Consider the following 20,308-nt stretch of genomic DNA (forward strand, 5'->3'; position numbering starts at 1 on the left):
TAACATAATTAATATTTATAATGACATTAAAATCTCTGAATAATTATAACAAAATATAATAATTATAATTATAATTTAAATTAAAATATATTTAAATTAAAATTTCGTTAAGAAATAGCGAAAATACCAAATTGAATTTTGTTTTGAAAAATATCAAAATATAAAAAAATATTTCAAAAACTACAAATATTTCTTAAAATTCTAATTTGAATGAATTCGATATAGTCAAATGTATCGATACTTTTATATCGATATTTATTTATGTTAATCACAAACACATAAATAATAGAATATGCATCTATACATCGCATTTGCTTTTATTATCCTTAGGTTATTTTGTCGTTGTCCAATAGAATGAAGCTTCAGCTAGTGAATTCTGAAATCATTGGTTGATTTTCTTTTTTTTAAATAATAAATATAAATTATAATGATATAATTTAATACATTAAGATCATATAACATGAATAAAAATTTATATTTGAAATATTAGAATAGATTAATTAAATCATTTATTTTTTATATTAAATGTCAACATTTATTTTATTTCAATAGAAATACTTTTTTCGATATTAATTAAGAATCGCATCTGCAGGTATCGATACTAAAAGTATTTGATATCGAAACAAAAGTATCGAGTATATATTCATATTTACATGTATCAATTCATCTCAGCAATGGTATCGGAAAGTTCATCGTTGTGTTGTGACCTATTGGTATGAAGATTGAATTATCAAAATCTGGAGATGTATCGATAATTTCTACTGAAAAAGGCGAATCGACTAACGATTCTAAAGAATATAAAAATAAATACAAAAAAACTAACCGAATGGAATCTCTAATTGAAATGAACACCAAGTTATCAAAGTGCGATGATGCGTCTATAGTGCAACAAGATGCAACAAAGATGCAAATGGAGCATAAAGATAAGTTAGACATAGTTCAAGAAAATCAAAAAAAGATAGAATTGTCGTTTGAGGAAAAGATTAAATTAAACAAAAACAACGATACATCGATTGTTTCTCCAAAAGTGCTAGAAATTAAAGATAGAATGGATATGCCTCAAGAAGTTTCAAAATCATTAGAATCCTCGCATATAGAGATTTCACAAGATACTATAGAAAAATCAGTAGAAACCAAAATGCAAGAAATGTTACTAAAATTTGAATCGCCATTTGATATGAAAATCAAAGATTCTAATTTTAGTGATGCATCTATTGTTTCTCCAGAGAAACAAGAACAATTAGTAGAAAACAAACTTCTGAAAGAAATACCTATAAAAACGGAATCACTTCTTGAAATGAATATTAAATTATCCAAAAGTGACAACGAATCTATTGTTCATTCAGAAGTATTAGATGAAATTATAGATAAAATAGATATATCTCAAGATGATACACAATTATTGAAGCCATTACATATTGAAATCTCACAAGGAGCTATGGAAAAGTCAGTGGAAGAAACTATGCATGAAATTATACCAAAAGTTGAATCATCTCTTGACACAATGTTCAAGCTTCCTAATTTTGATGACTCATCTGTTTTATCTTCAGAAAAGCAAGAAGAATTAGAAGAAAGCAAAATTCTACAAGAAATATTAGATAGAACACCTACTATATTAGAATCTTCTGTTGGAATAAAAATTGAATCAGTCAAAAATGACAATTCATCTATTGTTCATTCAGAAGTATTAGATGAAATTAAAAATAAAATGGATAAATCTGAAGATATTTCAAATTCATTAAAATTCTCCCATATTAAAGTCTTACAAGAAGATATAGAAAAATCAAAAGAAATCAAACATGAGGTATTGCCAAAAATAAAATCACCTGAAATGAAAATTGAGGTATTTAAATTTGATGATACATCTATTAATTCTTTAGAGAAACAAGAAAAATTAGTTCAAAGTACAATTTTGCAGGAAGTATCTATGAGAGAAGAAACATCATTAGAAATGAATATTGAATTAACCAAAAATGAAGATGAATCTATCATTCATTCAGAAATTTTAGATGAAATTAAAGAGAAAATAGATATATCTCAAGAAAAACCATTAGAACAGTTGGATATTAAGATACCACATGATAATATAGAAGAATCAATAGAAACAGCATCAAAACTTGAATTGTCATTTAATATGAAAATTAAAGATTCTAATTTTAGTGATACATCTATTCCTTCAGAACAACAAGAAATATTAGAAGAAAACAAACAGGAAATACCCAATAAAACAGAATCACTTCTTGAATTGGAGAATAAATTATCCAAAACTGATGATATATCTCTTACATATCCAGAAGTGCAAGATAAAATTAAGGACACATTGCATATGTCTCTAAATATTACAAAACCATTACAGCAATTGCATGTCGAAATATCACATGAAATTATAGAAAAATCAATGGAAACCATGCAAGAAACATTATCAAAACTTCCATCACCACTTAGTATAAAAATCAAGGATTCTAATTTTAGTGATATATCTATTGTTTCTTCAGAAGAGCAAGAAAAATTGGAAGAAAATAAACTTTTACAGGAAATACCCAAGGAAACAGAATCACTTATTGAAATGGAGATTAAATTATCCAATAATGATGATACATCTCATATTTATTCAAAGATTTCAGATAAGATTACAGACACAGAAAATATATCACAAGTTATTACAAAATCTGTAGAGCATCCAAATATAGAAATACCACATGAAATTATAAAAAAATCAATGGAAACCATGCAAGAAGCTTTGCCAATACTTGAATCATTTGATATGAAAATAAAGGATTCTAAATTTAATGATATATCTGTTGTTTCTTTAAAAAAAGAAGAACAATTAGAAGAAAATAAACTTCTACAAAAAATACCAGAAAGAACAGAATCATATCTTGAAATAAAGAATAAATTATCCAATATTGAAAATTCATCTATTGTTGATTCTGAAGATTTAGATGAAATTAAAGAAAAAATAGATATAGCACAAGATGTTTCAAAGTTGTTAGAACCACCAGAAATTGAAATCTCTCAAGAAGCTATAGAAAAGTTAGTAGAAACTATGCAACAAAATTTACCAGAAGATGAATCACCACTTGATATGGAAATGAAACTTTCTGAGTTTGATGATGCATCTGTTCTATCTTCAGAAAAGCAAGAAGAATTGGTAGAAAACAAATCTATGCAGGAAATATCAAAAAAAATAAAATCACCTCTTAGAATAGAAAGTAAATTACCTAAAAGTGACAATGCATCCATTGTACATTCTGAAGTGCTGAACGAATTTAATGAAAAAATAAATATATCTAAAGATGTTACAGAATTATTAGAACCAACACGTATTGAAATCTTACAAGAAGATATAGAAAAATTAGTGGAATCAATACATGAAAGAATACCAAAAGTTGAATCTATGGAATCTATGGAATCTATGGAAATAAAACTTAATGAAATTGATGATGCATCTTTTTTATCTTCAGAAAAGCAAGAAGAATTAGAAGAAAGTAAACTTCTACAGGAAATACCGAAAGAAACAGAATCATCTATTGAAATAGATATTAAATTATCCAAAAATGAAAACATTGTCCATTCTCAAATATTAGATGAAATTAAAGATAAAATAGATATATCTCAAGATGATACAAAAACTATTGAATCACCACATTTTGAGATTTCACAAGAAATTATAGAAGAATCAGTAGAAACTTTGCATGAAACATTGATTAAAGTTGAATCACCTCTTAGTATAAAAATCAAGGCTTTTGAGTTTGATGATGCATCTATTCTTTCTTCCCCTGAAAAAACAAAACAATTAGAAGAAAGTAAATTATTAGAAGAAATACCTAAGACAACAATATCATCTTTAGAAATGAAGATTAAATTATCTGAAAACGATGACATATCCACTGTTCATTCAAAAATGCTGGAAGAAACTGAAAACAAATTGGATATGACTCCAAATATAACAAAATCAATAGAAACATCAGATATTGATCAGATAATCAATGATCAAGCTATAGAAAAATCTGTAGAAACTATTTATGAAACTTTACCAAAAGTTACATCACCTCTTGGTATGAAGATTGAGCTTTCTAATTTTGTTGATGCATGCATCGTTTCTTCAGAATTGCAAGAAGAATTAGAAGAAAATAAACTTCAACAAGAAATACCTAAGAGAACTATATCTATGGAAATGAAGAGTGAATTGTCTGAAAATGACAATACATCCATTGTTCATTCAGAAATGATAGAAGAAACTAAAAACATAACAGATATATCTCAAGATGTTAAAGAATTATTAGAGACATCAGATATTGAAATCTCACGAAATACTATGGAAAAATCAGAGGAAATCAGATATGAAACTTTTCCAAAACTTGAATCGCCACTTGATACGGAAATTAAACTTTCAGAATTTGAAAATGCATCTATTGCTTCTTTAGAAGAGCAAGAACATTTAGAAGAAAGCAAACTTTTACAGGAAATATCCAAAGATACAGAATCATCTATTGAAATGAAAATTAAGTATGACGATGCATCTATAATCGTTCATCCGCTCGATGAAATTAAAAACAAAATAGAAATATTTCAAGATGTTACGAAATCAATGGATACATCGCATAATGACATTGTACAGGAAGTAATAGAAAAAGTAGAAACCGTGATTGAGCCATTGCCAAATCTTGAATCGCCACTAGATACGAAGAATAAAATTTCTGAGTTTGATAATATATCTAATGTTTCTTCAGAAAAGGAAAAACATTTGGAAGAAAGTAAACTTCTGCAAGAAATGTCCAAAAAAATAGAATCACCACTCGAAATAAAAATTAATTTATCTACATGCGAAAACGTATCTACTATTGATACACAAATCATGCAAGAAACTGAAGACAAAATAGATACATCTCAAGATACCAATACAAAACCATTAGAACTATTGCAAATTAAAATCTCAAATGAAGCTATAGAGAAATCAGTTGAAACAATATATGAAAAATTATCAACAACTGAATCACTTGATATAAAGAATAAGTATATTGAGTTTGATAATAAATCTCTTGTTTCTCCAAATAAAGAAAAGCAGTTGGAAGAACACAAATTTTGTCATGAAATACCTATAAGAACTGAATCACCTTTTGAAGTAAAGATTAAATTGTCTAAAAATGATAACACATCCACTATTCATTCAGAAGTCCTAAACAAAACTGAAGATAAAATGGATATGTCTCAAGATATTACAAAATTGTTCGAACCATTACCAAATGAAATCACAAAAGAAACTATAGAAAAATCAATAGAAATCACACATGAAAATTTTCCGAAAATTGAATCTCCACTTGGTATGAAAATCAAGCTTACTAAGTTTGGTAGTGCATCTATTATTTCTTCAGAAAAACAAGAACAGTTAGGAACAAACAAATTACTTCAAGTAATAGCCAAAAAAACAGATTCACCTCTTGGAATGAAGATTAAATTGTCCAAAAGTGGAGATACATCAATTGTGCATCCAGAAGACAAAATTAAAGAGAAAAGAGATATGACTCAAAAAAATATTACAAAATTATTAGAACCATTGCATAATGAGATGGTAGAAGAAGTTATAGAAAAATCTAAAGAAATGCATGAAACTTTACCAAAAATTGGATCACCACTTGGTATGAAGATCAAGCTTTCTAAATTTGGTGATGCATCTATTATATCTTCAGAGAAACAAGATCAGTTAGAAGAAATCAAAGTTCCACAGGAAATACCCAAAAGAACAGAATCACCACTTGGAATGAAGATTAAATTATCCAAACGTGGTGATGCATCAATTGTCCATTCAGAAGTTCTAAATGAGATTAAAGAAAAAATAGATATATCTCAAGATGTTTCAAAATCATTGGAACCATCTAATTTCGAAATTTTACATGAAGATATAGAAAAATTAATGGAACCTGAGGAATCCTTGCCAAAAGTTGAATCGTTACTTGGTATGAAAATCAAGCTTTCTAAGCTTGGTGAAGCATCTATTGTTTCTTCAGAAAAGCAAGAACAGTTTGAAGAACATAAACATCTACAAGATATACCCAAAAGAACAGAATCACCATTTGGAATGAAGATTAAACTATCCAAAAGTGGAGAAGCATCTATTGTTCATTCCGAAATGCCAGAAGAAAATAAAGATAAAAAGGAAATATTTTCAAATGTTACAAAATCTTTGGAACCACTACATATTGATATCTCACAAGAAGCTATAGAAAAAACATTTGGAACCAGACATGAATCTTCAGCAAAAGTTGAATCTCCACTTGGTATGAAGATTAAACTTTCTAAATATGGTGATGCATCTATTGTTTCTTCAGAAAAACAAGAATATCTAGGTGAAAATAAACTTTTGCAGGAAGTACCTAAAAGAACAGAATCACCTCTTGGAATGAAAATTAAATTATCTAAAAGTGGCAGTGCATCCATTGTACATTCAGAAGTACTAGATGAAGTTAAAATTAAAAAGGATATATTACAAGATGTTACAAAATCGTTAGAGCCATTGCATATTGATATCTCACACGAATTTGTAGATAAAGCAATAGAAATCAAACATGATACTTTACCAAAGATTGGCTCTCCACTTGGTATGAAAATAAAGCTTTCTAAGTTTGGTGATGCATCTATAATTTCTTCAGAAAAACAAGAACAATTAGGAGAAAACAGACTTCTTCAAGAAGTACCTAAGAGAACAATATCACCTCTAGGAATGAAAATTAAATTGTCTAAACGTGGTGATGCATCCATTGTTCATTCAGAATTGTTGGAAGAAATCAAAGATAAAATGGATACTTCTCAACATATTACAAAATCATTAGAATCACCACATGTTGATGTCACACAAGAAGTTGTAGAAAAATTAATAGAAATACACGAAACTTCGTCAAAAGTTGAATCACCGCTTGGTATGAAGATCAAGCTTTCTAAGTTTAGTGATGTATCTACTGCAGAAAAACAAGAACAATGGGAAGAAAGCAAACTTTTACAGGAAATACCCAAGAGAACAGAATCGCCTCTTGTAATGAAAATTAAATTATCCAAAAGTGGTGATGCATCAATTGTTCATTCAGAAGTTCTAGATGAATTAAAAGACAAAATGGAAATATCTCAAGATGCTATAAAATCATTAGATTCATCTCATATTGAGATTTCACATGAAGCTATAGAAAAATCTGTAGAAAACATGCAAGAATCTTTACCAAAAATTGAATCGCCACTTGGTATGAAAATCAAGTTTTCTAAATTTGGTGATGCATCTATCATTTCTTCAGAGAAACAAGATCAGTTGGAAGAAAGTAAAATTTTGCAAGAAATACCTAAAAGAACAGAATCACCTCTGGGAATGAAAATTAAATTATCTAAAAGTGGCGGTGCATCTATTGTTCATTCAGAAGTTCTAGAAGAAATAAAAGATAAAATTGATATATCTCAAGATGTTATAAAATCTTTAGAACCATTGCATATTGAAATTTCACAAGAAACTATAGAAAAATCAATGGAAAATATACATGAAACTGTATCAAAAGTTGAATCACCACTTGGTATGAAGATCAAGCTGTCTAAGTTTGGTGATGCATCTATTATATCTTCAGAAAAACAAGAACAATTAGGAGAAACTAAATTATTGCAAGAAATACCCAAAAGAACAGAATCACCTCTTGGAATGAAGATTAAATTATCTAAAAGTGGTGATGCATCTATTGTTCATTCAGAAATACTAGACGACAGAATAGATATATCTCAAGATGTTTCAAAATATTTGGAATCTTCATACATTAATCAAGAAATTGTAGATAAATCAATAGATAATATACATGAATCATTATCAAAAATTGAATCACCACTTGGTATGAAGATCAAGCTGTCTAAGTTTGGTGATGCATCTATTATATCTTCAGAAAAACAAGATCAATTGGAAGAAATCAAAGTTCCACAGGAAATACCCAAGAGAACTGAATCACCTTTAGGAATGAAAATTAAACTATCCAAAACTGGAGATGCTTCTATCATACAACCTGATATATCTGATGATGTAAATAAATCTATGCGAACATCTGAGGCAGAACATTCTAAAACTGGTGATGCTTCTTTAGGTATGAAAATAAAGTTATTAAAAACTGGAGATGCATCTATAGTAGATTCAGAAAAGAAGGATAAACAACAGCGGCGTCGAGATACTGATTCATCTCTTGAAATGAAAATTAAATTGTCCAAGACGGGTCATCCGACAATTGTAGCTTGCGATAACCAAGTAGAAACTGCATATAAATCCAAAGAAACTGATCCATCTCAGAATTTTACACAAAGATACAAAGAGACTGGACAAATCGGTCATAAAGACTCTACATTAAAAATTCTTAAAACTGGTCATTCAACTATTTTACAAAGCAATCGTTCAGAACTTACTATTGAACCAGTGCAAGTGCACGGAAAGAAAATAGATAATGTAATTGAAATGTCTCCAAAGCGTAAGGATATTACTATCGCACCTATCGATTCCAAAAAGTCTAAGCTAGAAACTCAATTCACACAAATTTTGCCTGAAGTTACTATTCAACCTGTTACACCCAGAGAACAAAAACAATTTTTGTTCGATCCAAAAAGCAGCGCGATTAGTTTACAGCAAATGAATGTCATAAATCAAGAAATTAGTATTACTCAAGTAAGACCACAAAAATCAGATACTTCTATGAATGAAAAATTGAAAGATATTTTATCAAAAAATGTGTCTAGTTCGCCAATGAATTCTGATTGTGAAATTATAGAACAACGGCCTGAATTGATAATAGTAAATGAAAATTCAAATTCCAGTCAAGATGTTGTGATAATAGAAGAAGTTTCCAATAGAATGCCAGAAGTTAAAGTGCCTAAAAAAAGAGGTAGACCCAGAAGGAATCCATTACCTCAAGGAATTACTCATCCTCCACCTCATTTGTTAATACCTAGAGATCCTTTGTCTTTAGACGACTCGCAACAGATGCAACAATCATCAATACATTTTCCGGAATCCAGAGAGAATGAAAGACCTAAGAGAACTTGTAGGAATCAGAAAAGTTATGCTCCTCCTAGAAGAGGTAGAGGACGAGGTTTGTATTTTTCAAATAGTTTATGTGTATTATATAATTATGTTATATATATAATTATTTATATATTTATATTATATATATATATAATTATGTTTTTTTCATATTTTTATCACTTTGTTCATTCCTTTTTTTCTTTTTTTTTTTTTAATTTATTAGGTCGAGGAAAACGAAAATTAGATAATGCAGATTCACAAATAATGAAAAAACCTAAGATAGAGCAAGATTTAAATGCGATAGAAGCTTCTACAACGGCTATAATAACGATAGATGATTCTGGGGTGCAACAAGAATCTTTCGGAAAATCATCGGAACTGTATAAAGTTCTTAAACAACCAACTATAGATTCCAAAATGACTAATTCTTCGGGTAAAGTTGATAAAAAGATTATTGGACAAAAAAATAGTGAATTAAAAAATGTAAATGTAATTAATAATATGCTTACAGACTCCATGAGCATGCAAACGGAAATGAATAAAACATCAGAAATACGATTACCTAAACCAGTATCAAATAACATTAAAGATGATATTAAGGATAAGAAATTGATTGAAATCGTTCCTGAACGAATACAAAAGGCTGTAACGAAAGTAGATTCTGATAACAGATCTGATAAACTGACGGAGAATACAAAATTGGAAAGTAAAGACATATTAATACCACCTGGACATCCTAACTGGCTGACACCAGCATCAAAACGAGTAGAAAATGCTACGAAGCATGAGAATATGTCTACAGTGCAAGTAATAGATGAGGAAACAAGAATGAGTGCAGAATTAGGTTCAAGGTCTCAAACTCCAGCTAGAAATATTTCTGCACCAAGTATGTATATAAATTACTGCATTATTTATATATTAATTTTAAAAATGCAATAACGCAATAATTATTTTTATTTTTTATATTTAGAATAATTATTATAAATAAAAAGTAATAATAACTTTATTTATTATATAAATATTTATATTATTATTTGTTAACAATTAAAACCAATTATATTATATATTAATTATATAATATAATTAAATATAAAATATATTTTTATTATATCTTTAAAAATAATAATAAATTGTCAAAACAAAAAAATGATAATAATGAAAAGCATGTATGGATTATAGTCATCATATGACTAAACAAAATTAAAAGATAAATGTATTGGTAGACCTCCAAGTAAGATATCTATAAATAGATCTTTTCTTGTGTCCTAACATCTCTCAAGCACCTAAATGTGAGATGTATTTAAATTAAGCACAAAATGTACTATTACTTCAAATCATAATGAATATGTATTAACATATATATTTTAAAAGAATTTTAAAACCATAATGGTTAGTGTTTTATTGTTATGTCAATATATATTTTTTTAAAAATATTTTTATTTTGAAAAGTTTAATAACATAGATGTTTATTGTTAATCTTAATTGTGAAATTAAATTGATTTATTAATTTTTTTTTACTTATTTTAATAAAGACATAATTATTTTTAATATAATTCTTATTCTAACTTAAATTATAAAACATATTATTATATAGTAATTGGTTATGTCTTTAAATATAAAGTATTATATTATCTTTATAATATCATAGCCTCTGAAACTATGGTAAATGAGGAATCCCAAGGAAGTGTACTTAGTACTGCAACCACAGAATCAGAAAAAGTGAAAGTTAAAAATCGAAGAATGGAAATTAATTTTGATCCAGACGAAGGACCATTTACTGTCGATAAAATTGCTGAATATGAATGGCCACTAGACCGGAAAGGTGAAACATTTATGATACAAGAACAAATATCTCAGTATCTTGGTGTAAAATCTTTCAAAAGAAAATATCCAGATTTAAAGAGAAGAGTAGTGGATATGGAAGAGAGAAATTATTTGAGAGAAAATGGATTAGTCAGTGAAGCAATGTGTGATATGGGTAAGTTATTTATAAATTATTTATTTACTAATATTTTTTATTTACTCTTTATTAGTATATTTTTTATTAATGCTATTTTAGGATTAACTGCTGTATGCAGTTCAGAAGTATTAGATGTAATGTGCAGTGATTTTCCGGATCAATATGAAGAATATCGTAAACATATGCGCGAAAAACAAGTGAAAGAACATTCTAAAAAACAAAAAGAATTAACAGCAGCTGCAAATGCTGAAAAAAATAGAATTGATTTAGCAGAAATGGCAGTTCAATCTGCATTATCTTGGAATATTAATTTAAATAAAGCTCGACGAGAAAATAGAAAATGTAGCTTAGATTTACAAACTTTTACAATACATGTGCCAAAAAAACAATTAAAAATTGAAACGGAACGAAGAATTGGTCACTATCCTGTTGCATTGATACCAGGACAATATACAGATTATTATCGGGAATATACACCAGCCGAATTACGATATTATCCTCTTAATACTGTACTCTATGGTCCTATGAGACCAAATGAACGTAAATTTGATAGTCAATCGGAAGGATCTCAAAGTGATAGTGATAGTGATTCATCTTCAGATGATTCAAGGTTCGTATTATTATTTAAAACTTAGCATTTTATTATTTCTTGTGAAAGAATAGTTTTTTATTTTTTATATATAGTTCATCTTCTAGCGAGGGAACACAGGATACGGAAGGTTCTCAATCTACAATGGATGAAGTAGATATGGAAATAGCAAACCAAAAAGATGAAATAAAATTAAAATGTAAAATGTGTTTAAAAACATTGAATAAACATAGTAAAAATGAAGTTTTAATTCAATGTGGTACATGTAATGGACATGGTAATTATTTTATATCATTTTTTATTAATGTATTTTTTATTCTTTTATAACAAAAAATCGTAATATTTTTATTATAGTTCACCCATCATGTATAGATCTAACATTAGATATGGTTCCTCATATTCAATCATATGCATGGCAATGCACAGATTGTAAAACTTGTGCTCAATGTCATGATCCTGCTGACGAAGATAAAATGCTTTTTTGTGATATGTGTGATAGAGGGTATGCTTTTTTTTTATTATAAAATATAAAATACATAATACAATCATATGTATAATATATATAATTTATTTAGGTATCATATTTATTGCGTTGGTCTCCGACGAGTACCTCAAGGAAGATGGCATTGTCAAGAATGTGCTGTCTGTGCAAATTGTAGTTCAAGAGAACCTGGTGGTATAAATTCTGATAGAAACAGTGTTGCTCAATGGCAACATGAATATAAAAAAGGTGATAAGAATACTCGTGTTTATGTTTCAACGCTGTGTGTTCCATGTTCAAAGTAAGTAGTACTAATTTTTCTTTCATCTTATGGTGTAATGTATGAGTGAAAATGTGATTAAAAATACATATACTAAATGCTAGTTTTCAAATTCTCACGGGGCTTCATTATTGCTTCACAATTTCCTTAATTCACACTAATCTTCTTCTTAAAAAAGGTTTATAAACTAATGTTTCACATTCACAATGTCATCATATTTGAATCTTTGGGTTTTAAAAGTTAAATATATACAATTTGATTAATTAATAACATTTTTGAATTAATTAATAACATACATTTATCTATACTTAATTTATGCATGTTTAAGATAAATCGACAAAGATTCAGATTTTCATCAGTTATATTAAATTCTGGCATTATAATGAATCCTTATCCAAATTCATTAACCCCATAATCTTTATGTAATAACAAGGCTATGGCGAAAGGGTCGCTATTGCCCACACTGCAGTCGCTGTCATACTGCGCCAAGACTCGACCTGGAAGCAAATCTAGTGCATTGCAGCGCATGTGACAAATATCTGCACTTAGGTATTGACACAAATTCCATATAATTCCGTTATATATTTTTCATTGCATGTCATTGCATTTGCATGTTTCATCAAATATTTTTGTCTTTAAAAATATATTAACTATTTCAAATATAAAAAAAAGGTTTCAGGTATAGTAAAATATTAAATATAAAAAAATATTTAATAATTGGCATTTGTCATTATAATAAAAAAATTATTCTCATTAATATCATTAATATTTATAGGTTGCGTGGAGACCAAGGGAATGCCATTAGACAGGAAAAATTATCTATGTGATTTTTGTGCACCAAATCGTCAGCATATGATGAAACCATTAGTATCGAAAACATTGAAAACGTAAATAAATATAAACTATATAATTTTTGTTTAAAGATGAGGGTTGTATAAAATATGAATCCCGCGCATAGAGAAACTGATAAAATAGAAATTTTTTTATTTATGTAGATAATGAATAATATTATGAAAATTTAAGTAAAAAAAAAATTCATTTATCATAAATCTTTCATATGAATTTTTAAATGGAAAAAATATCGTTGTACATAATTATATGATTATAATCAATTTAAAAAATTGAGTATTTTGTTACATAAAAGTAGTTATAATTAGCTATATATAAAGTTTAAAATATATAAAAATCTCACTTTAAATGTTAATGTTTAAGTAAAAATTTTAAAGATTCCAATTTTCTTTATAATTTTTATCCTTTTATACTTAAATGTCGATAGTTCTTTTTTAAAGTACTACTATAAAATGAAAAAAAAATTTTTTTTTTAAACAAATTGTGTTCATATAATTTATTTTCTTTTCACTATATATTACATATAAAATTACGTATCATAATAAGGAAATCATTATTGGAAGACTGTTTTACAGTATTATATAAATTTTATAATTATCTTTAACATTTCTTTTTAAATGTATATATGGTGCTGTTTTTTAAAATGTTTATATTTGTTATATGCATATATATGCGTAAGTTTAATACTAATTTTTAGAGTTAATTTCAATTTATAAAATTTAACAATCTTGTAATTTATTAGTTATAGATTTAAAAAAAAATGAAAATTAATACATATGTATGATGAAGGTAAAAAGGGAGCATAATAAAATATAAAACAAAATAGCAATTTCTTAAAAATATATATCACTTTCTTTATTTTTCTTTGCAATATAATCCTCGGAATAGTATTTTGTTGCGAGAGTATGCCTTGCAAATATTTTTACATATTTATAGTAACATAATATTCACATCGTGAATAATATGTTTCATGTTCTTCAGAAATTTATCTTTTCTCGCCGTTTAGCCATAATTAATAACCAATTATTTTCAAAACTAATTACATTATATAATACAATGCAAAATTTTTTAGATTATTTAGTAATATATACAAGAAAATAAGATCATAATACTAAAATTGATTAAACAATGACCAAATTGTAAAATACAAACTTTGGCATATCGTTGCATGAATATTATACTGTCAAAAATATTTTAATATATAGCATATTTTTGTACAAGACGTATCTCTAAAGCATTAGATCAATTATGCAGAAACTACCGAGGATTTACACAGTATCTTTTTTGCGAAGTAAATATTTTATATCCTTTTGCAAAGCTACATGTGTCTGCCATTACAATACAAAGTTTAAATGATAGCGGAACAACATCGGCAGCATTTCAAAAGTGAAAGAAGACAATCGTTAAGAAGTGCGTGTTTTAAATTTCCGCATATCGATTCATTTTTCCTTTTTTCTCTTTTCTTTTTAACTAAGATTAGAAAGAGCATAAACTAGATTTTTTTCATATTTGATGTTAAAATGTACAATTTCCCCTAATACGTCTGATACTTTTTTCTTTAATATTCAATTTACTTTGAGCGCTACTATAAAAATGGCTGTGCACGCTTTCAAATTCTTTCAAAATCACACACTTAACACTCCGCACGTATCGTGAAATTGTGAAAAATAAAAAACAACTTGAGCAAAAAACGAGGCATAGCATACAGCACACATTATGAAATGACATAACGTGTTTTGCATTACGTAGAACACTTATACTAACGAGATAAAATGATTTAAAATCATTAACGTCTCGTTGACTAGCCGAATATAAATATACTATTGACAGATGTCAAGTGAATTCTGAGCAAACCCAACAAGCAATCAGTAGAAAAGGTGAAAAATAACATTATATTCGAGCACTGATACTGCTAAGTAATTATCCTTTAGAATATATAAAGTTTTACAACCATAGTCGAGTATCGACATAGCCGTTAATCATTTTCATTTCGTACTAAAATCGATTTGTTCTTGATTTATATTCATTGATTGAAATAATTTAAACGGCAAATAAAATTTTTGCAATTCTTTTACGACACAATAATGTTTTGTATATAATTGACAACGTAAAAACTATTATTAGACTTTACTCGTGTCTAATACCACATATAGATAAAAAGGTACTGAAATTATGTAAGTGCGTTGCCGGTATAATAGTAGTAACTAAATTCCGCGTAGAAAATTTAGAAAGAACATCTTGAACAAAATTCGGTCCTGGCGAACTGCCAACTTTATAAAAAATGCGTAAATTGCATGTCGGATTAATGGTTTGGGATCCCTTTGTAAGTTTACAGAGTACATATTCAAGTGCCTCTGTTAGTTCATCTATAGTTAATTCCGTAGAAAGTAAATTCGTTTCCGTGGCTAAATTACCAGTTGAATTGGATGAACCTAATTAAAAGAGAAACCTTTTTATTTGTTTATGAAAAAATGTAAAAATATTCAGATAAAAATATGTACCAGTGGACATGTAACACACAATTGCTGAAACGTTATTTTCATAATTCCATCTACGTCTTATTGCCACTTTGAAATTACCTACACATTTACCAGTCTCTTCATCTATAATAAAATAATTGTTGAGAAAAATATTTGATGAAGATTTTATATTTTTTGTATTTTCATACTTACATTCAAATCTATTATTATCTCTATGAGCCCAAACGCACCATTCAACCTGAGCACCACGTGGAAGATTTGGTACAATGATGTAATCCACAATAGCATTATTTGTTCGTTTTTCCCATTCTTTTCGTGCGTCTGGTATATAACTAGAATGAGTCAAGAAACAAATACCTTGCACAATATCCCTGAGTTGTGTATTCGAGTCCATAGCTTTAACAATACGATCTATATGTCTCAATGTTAAACGACATTGTCTTTTAATATTTAAATCCAAAATAGTCATACTACCAGGCACCAATGGTATTTGTCCAGCAACTGAGATAATATCACCCACCTACCAAATAAATAATTATAATTCTGTTAAAAAATCTCAAAAATCTTCAAATATTATTTACTATTATTAACTACTATTATTTATATACATCTATTAACAAAAATAATTATATCTCTTTTATATATATTAATTAAAATTGGTTAAAAGATATTAAATAATATAATATAAAAGATATTAAAAAATATTAATAAATACAATTTAAATTTTTTTTTTCTTACTTATTAAATACTTAATTTTTTATTTTCATTTTAGAAAATTTATTTTGTTTACCTCACTGTTATGTTTCTTTTGTAAACCAGATGTGTGTGCGTGCGCGTAAGAATGCGCACATACACACATTTATCTACATATACACACAGAGACGCGCACGCAAATTGGTTTGTAACGGTAGTACACTCACACGAACAGCTTGAGAATAAGGACCAATGTTTGCAGGTGCCCAGTGACTTATGCTTTGAACATGCATTGTATGTCGTTTGTGAACTTTCTTATCACCACAGTCTTGAGTTTCTTTATAAGCTATAGCATCCAGTACAACATGTATATTTAATGGACATTCCACACATACACGGACTGGTGGATTTATCTTGCTCAAACATGAGATATAAACTTCGTTTATAGATATGTAATTTGACATATCTTTTATATATAATGTTACGGCAACGATGTCCGATATTTGAAGATTTTCCTTTTTGACTAGACCTAGACAGTCGATACGAGTGTTTTATCAATCTATATCAAATCCAAAATGCACTATTACAAGAAAAAAAATTAACTAAAAGGTGTTTTGAAAGACTTAAAGTTTACCTACTGCTTAATTTCTCCAATGCCTCTCGCATCGCAGATTTAGCATCCGGATGTTTCCCAGCAATACCACCAAACCAGAACCAGCCAGTTTGATTTTTATTTACTATGGGCACATCAGGATAATCTTCTTCTTCATATAAAATTTCCATAGGACTTGGTGGATTAAATTGACCTACATTAATTTTTTTACATTAATTTAATATACTATGACAATATGATTATGACTATAATAAATAGAAAAATTTAATTGATTAAACAGAAAAATAATACCAGAATTTGAAGTTCTTATATTACTGTCTGTACAATCATGTTCATCATTTTCATCTTCCGATAAATTACAACCATCATGTAATTCTGGTCCAACTATTTCTGTGATATAATCAAATGGAGTTTTAATAGGAACATTTTTTAGTCTTTCTTGTAACGTTAATCCTTCTATACCATCCTAAATAAAGTTTTTTTCAATTATTTATTTTAATCATAAAAATTCTTAAAAATGTATAACAATTTTACTCACATTTTTTTCTTGAACATGAATTTTTTTAAAGTTTAAATATCCGACGGGTGCTATGTTATCATTTGAATGAACAACACTTTCATATTCATCTCTAAAATAAACAAAAAAATATATATTTTGTCTTATTTATTTTAATAATAAATTTGATAACTTACATTACAATACTTTTATTAAATAATGGACAATCTAATGTAAAGGTTTCATATTCTCCACCTTCTCCACATATGTTAACACCATATTTTTCTCTCTATAAATAAATATGTAGCTATTAAAATAACATATATCTGCTTGTTTACAATTTAAATAAATTTCTTTTACATATACTTATTTATGAGCTATTTATATTTGGAATACTTTTAATGTAATATCAAAAGAAAATCTTTTATATTAAATTAATCATTAAGACATTTTACTTACTATTTTGGCAAGATGGGATTGCATTTCAGAAAGTGATTTACCCAAATGTCTTGGTTCAAGGCCTAAAGCTGCTACCTTAATTATAACTGCATTGACAGAACTTTCTATCATTTCTTTTAACAGTTCATCTTGTTCTCTTCTCCATAGATATGATAAAGAAACAAGTCCTAAACGACTACATCTAAAAATAAACTTTTATTATTAGATATATTATTTATAAATTTTTGCCAAAATAAAAATAATTGTTTTTATTTAATATTCAGTTAAAATTAAATATTTTAACAATTAAAATTTGCATTAAATAATTACACATTTTCCACTCGAATTCGTTGATAATCACTGAGAATAGCACCTGATGAAACAGCTTCTATATTCTCTTTTTCCTAAAAATTCAAAAAAGTCAAGGTTATTATACTAACAAAGTTATTTTATATATGTTTTTTATATGTTACCTTTACTTTACTTAACAACCTAAAAAGATCTTCAACTTCATCGTTTTCTGTTGGATAATAATATTTTTCTTGCATTTTTGATCTACCAAAGGTTGGTTCACGATACATTGGTAAACCTATAGCTTCTGCAATATATTCAACACCTTGATATCCAACAGTTTGAAACATAAATGAATCTAATTCATCTATAAATTGTTTCATTAGTTATTTATTATTTAAATAAACTAATATAATTTATTATTTATTACTTACCTTTCCCAACAGGATATAAGTTAGCTAGAGCCACAATATCATGTCCTGCAGCTATACATTGCATCATATTAAAGCATGAATCTTTACCACCACTGACTAGTGCAACAACCCTCATTTTGTTTAATTTACACTCAGAATCTCTCAAAAAAGCTTATTAAGAGCTTAGAGTATAATTAAATCTCAATATACTTTTTCATATAATCATCTGTAATAAAATAATAAAAAATTCCATTGATAATTTTATCATGAAATTTAATATAATTTTATCATATTAAATTTATAAATAATTTCTTTATGACAATAAATAAAAATATTGTATTAAGTATTATATATATATGCATATGAATGCATAAACAAGTTATATGATTATATTTATTTTTTATATACATAATATATTGAAGTAAAAAATAGTTTATAATAATTGAATATTTATAAAGAATTATAATTTTTTTTATTTAAAACATTATATTAGAGAAAATTATAAATATAAATTAACAAATAGTTATATTAAATATAAAAAAGTATGTAAACTACAAATAATATAATCATATGAGCTTGTAGCATATTTAAAATTACATATGTATATATTACTTATAAGTATATATTAAGCCAAAATTAAATTTACAAGATACATACACACATTGTTTCTTGAATGGTCTAGTATATAAATAATACAATTTAAACATAATCTTTTTCAATAAATATTTAAGAATATTTAAAAAAATTCTTTCTCTTTCTTTTTTCTTAAATTTAACATATTTTAGTAAAAAAAAGCTAAGTTATATTTTTTAAAATAAAATTTCACGAAAGGCAAGCATAAAAAGGATATTGAATATACAATTTAACTTATTAATATGCGTGTAACAATTGGCTAGTGAACAAAAATTAATCACTGTACTATTCTAAACAGTAAACGTCACATAATCCGAAAAAATTTCGATAGAATTTAGATTTTTCTTTTAAAAAATATAGAATTTGTTAATTCAAAATGCAAAATCTATCATTAATGATATGTTAGAAAAAAAATCAACGATTATTAAGGAAAAAAAGAATACCTACGGAGAAATTTTTTGGTTATTGCCGATCTCGACTAAACGAGAAATATTACGAAATGACGCCCAGCAACGAATTGCACAGGGAATACGAACGATAATTTCGAACTTATGTACGCTAAAATAAACTCTAAATTCTCAACAAATGTAATATTTACATTAAATTGGCGATGAAAGTTCCTTACACGGCAAAGTCTATCAGAGACTGCGATTGCTTGATAGTGGCGCCTCTCGGTGATAGAACTTTCAACATAAACTCTAAAATTGAGGTTATGACTTATTTTAATTCTACAATTAGTTATGATATGTATTGAATAAATTTCTTTCTAATTTTATCTTTATTATACGTTATTTTTACTATTATCAGAAAATATTATTTTAAATTTTGCGAATTTATTATAAAAACTAAGATTGTTGTCGAGAAATTCTCAAGTATAAATCATGCAACTGTACCTCGTGACATCATCAATGTACAAAATATATCGATGTCTCGTTATTTCAATCTACTCTATGCTATTATTTACTGATTGTGATATAACTTAAATCAAATGATAATTATTATTTCTTTTTTTCTATATATATATATATATATATATATATATATATTTGTTTATAATCTAA

At 27.0% G+C, this 20,308-nt stretch overlaps 2 protein-coding genes across 10 annotated transcripts; one reads left to right on the forward strand and one right to left on the reverse strand.

Annotated features, from left to right (window-relative positions):
- The first annotated feature begins 600 nt into the window (after nt 1-600).
- LOC102679747 lies at nt 601-13,265 on the forward strand. Of its 6 annotated transcripts, none has more exons than XM_031512146.1 (10): nt 601-9,098; nt 9,255-9,464; nt 9,543-9,917; nt 10,680-11,009; nt 11,091-11,601; nt 11,676-11,857; nt 11,935-12,082; nt 12,156-12,310; nt 12,775-12,890; nt 13,117-13,265. In XM_031512146.1, exons 1-9 carry the CDS (start codon nt 716-718, stop codon nt 12,852-12,854), a joined length of 10,374 nt encoding a protein of 3,457 aa, XP_031368006.1. In that variant the 5' UTR covers nt 601-715; the 3' UTR covers nt 12,855-12,890; nt 13,117-13,265. The 6 variants fall into 6 exon arrangements, with proteins under 6 accessions (XP_031368006.1, XP_006619129.1, XP_006619128.1 ...); XM_006619066.2 differs by having other exon boundaries at nt 601-1,843; nt 1,919-9,098; nt 9,255-9,917; nt 12,156-12,362; XM_006619067.2 differs by having other exon boundaries at nt 602-9,098; nt 12,156-12,362.
- Nucleotides 13,266-14,019: 754 nt separating this feature from the next.
- LOC102680303 (diphthine--ammonia ligase) lies at nt 14,020-19,949 on the reverse strand. 4 transcript variants are annotated; one of them, XM_006619072.1, is made up of 13 exons: nt 19,846-19,949; nt 18,636-18,840; nt 18,384-18,568; nt 18,241-18,314; nt 17,932-18,112; nt 17,670-17,761; nt 17,515-17,605; nt 17,268-17,442; nt 17,002-17,169; nt 16,591-16,892; nt 15,863-16,190; nt 15,692-15,793; nt 14,020-15,622 (listed from the first exon to the last, which is right to left on the reverse strand). In XM_006619072.1, exons 2-13 carry the CDS (start codon nt 18,748-18,750, stop codon nt 15,318-15,320), a joined length of 2,118 nt encoding a protein of 705 aa, XP_006619135.1. In that variant the 5' UTR covers nt 18,751-18,840; nt 19,846-19,949; the 3' UTR covers nt 14,020-15,317. The 4 variants fall into 4 exon arrangements, with proteins under 4 accessions (XP_006619135.1, XP_006619136.1, XP_006619134.1 ...); XM_006619073.2 differs by having other exon boundaries at nt 14,020-15,595; nt 19,695-19,945; XM_006619071.2 differs by having other exon boundaries at nt 19,695-19,945.
- Between the last annotated feature and the right edge of the window lie 359 nt (nt 19,950-20,308).

The sequence above is a fragment of the Apis dorsata genome, unplaced genomic scaffold (genome assembly GCF_000469605.1).
Source record: "Apis dorsata unplaced genomic scaffold, Apis dorsata 1.3 scaffold_390, whole genome shotgun sequence".
In the NCBI taxonomy this organism is placed as follows: domain Eukaryota; kingdom Metazoa; phylum Arthropoda; class Insecta; order Hymenoptera; family Apidae; genus Apis; species Apis dorsata.

What these genes read in the sequence shown, in the direction of transcription:
- LOC102680303 (XM_006619072.1), bottom strand. Translation starts at nt 18,750, where the DNA reads ATGAGGGTTGTTGCACTAGTCAGTGGTGGTAAAGATTCATGCTTTAAT. An exon ending in CTTATATCCTGTTGGGAAAG is followed by an intron (nt 18,569 to 18,635) that starts GTAAGTAATAAA and finishes AACAATTTATAG; the next exon opens with ATGAATTAGATTCATTTATG. An exon ending in GGCATTGGAGAAATTAAGCA is followed by an intron (nt 16,893 to 17,001) that starts GTAGGTAAACTT and finishes TCGACTGTCTAG; the next exon opens with GTCTAGTCAAAAAGGAAAAT.
- LOC102679747 (XM_006619065.2), top strand. Translation starts at nt 716, where the DNA reads ATGAAGATTGAATTATCAAAATCTGGAGATGTATCGATAATTTCTACT. An exon ending in TGAAGCAATGTGTGATATGG is followed by an intron (nt 11,010 to 11,090) that starts GTAAGTTATTTA and finishes ATGCTATTTTAG; the next exon opens with GATTAACTGCTGTATGCAGT. An exon ending in CTGTGTGTTCCATGTTCAAA is followed by an intron (nt 12,363 to 12,774) that starts GTAAGTAGTACT and finishes TGTAATAACAAG; the next exon opens with GCTATGGCGAAAGGGTCGCT.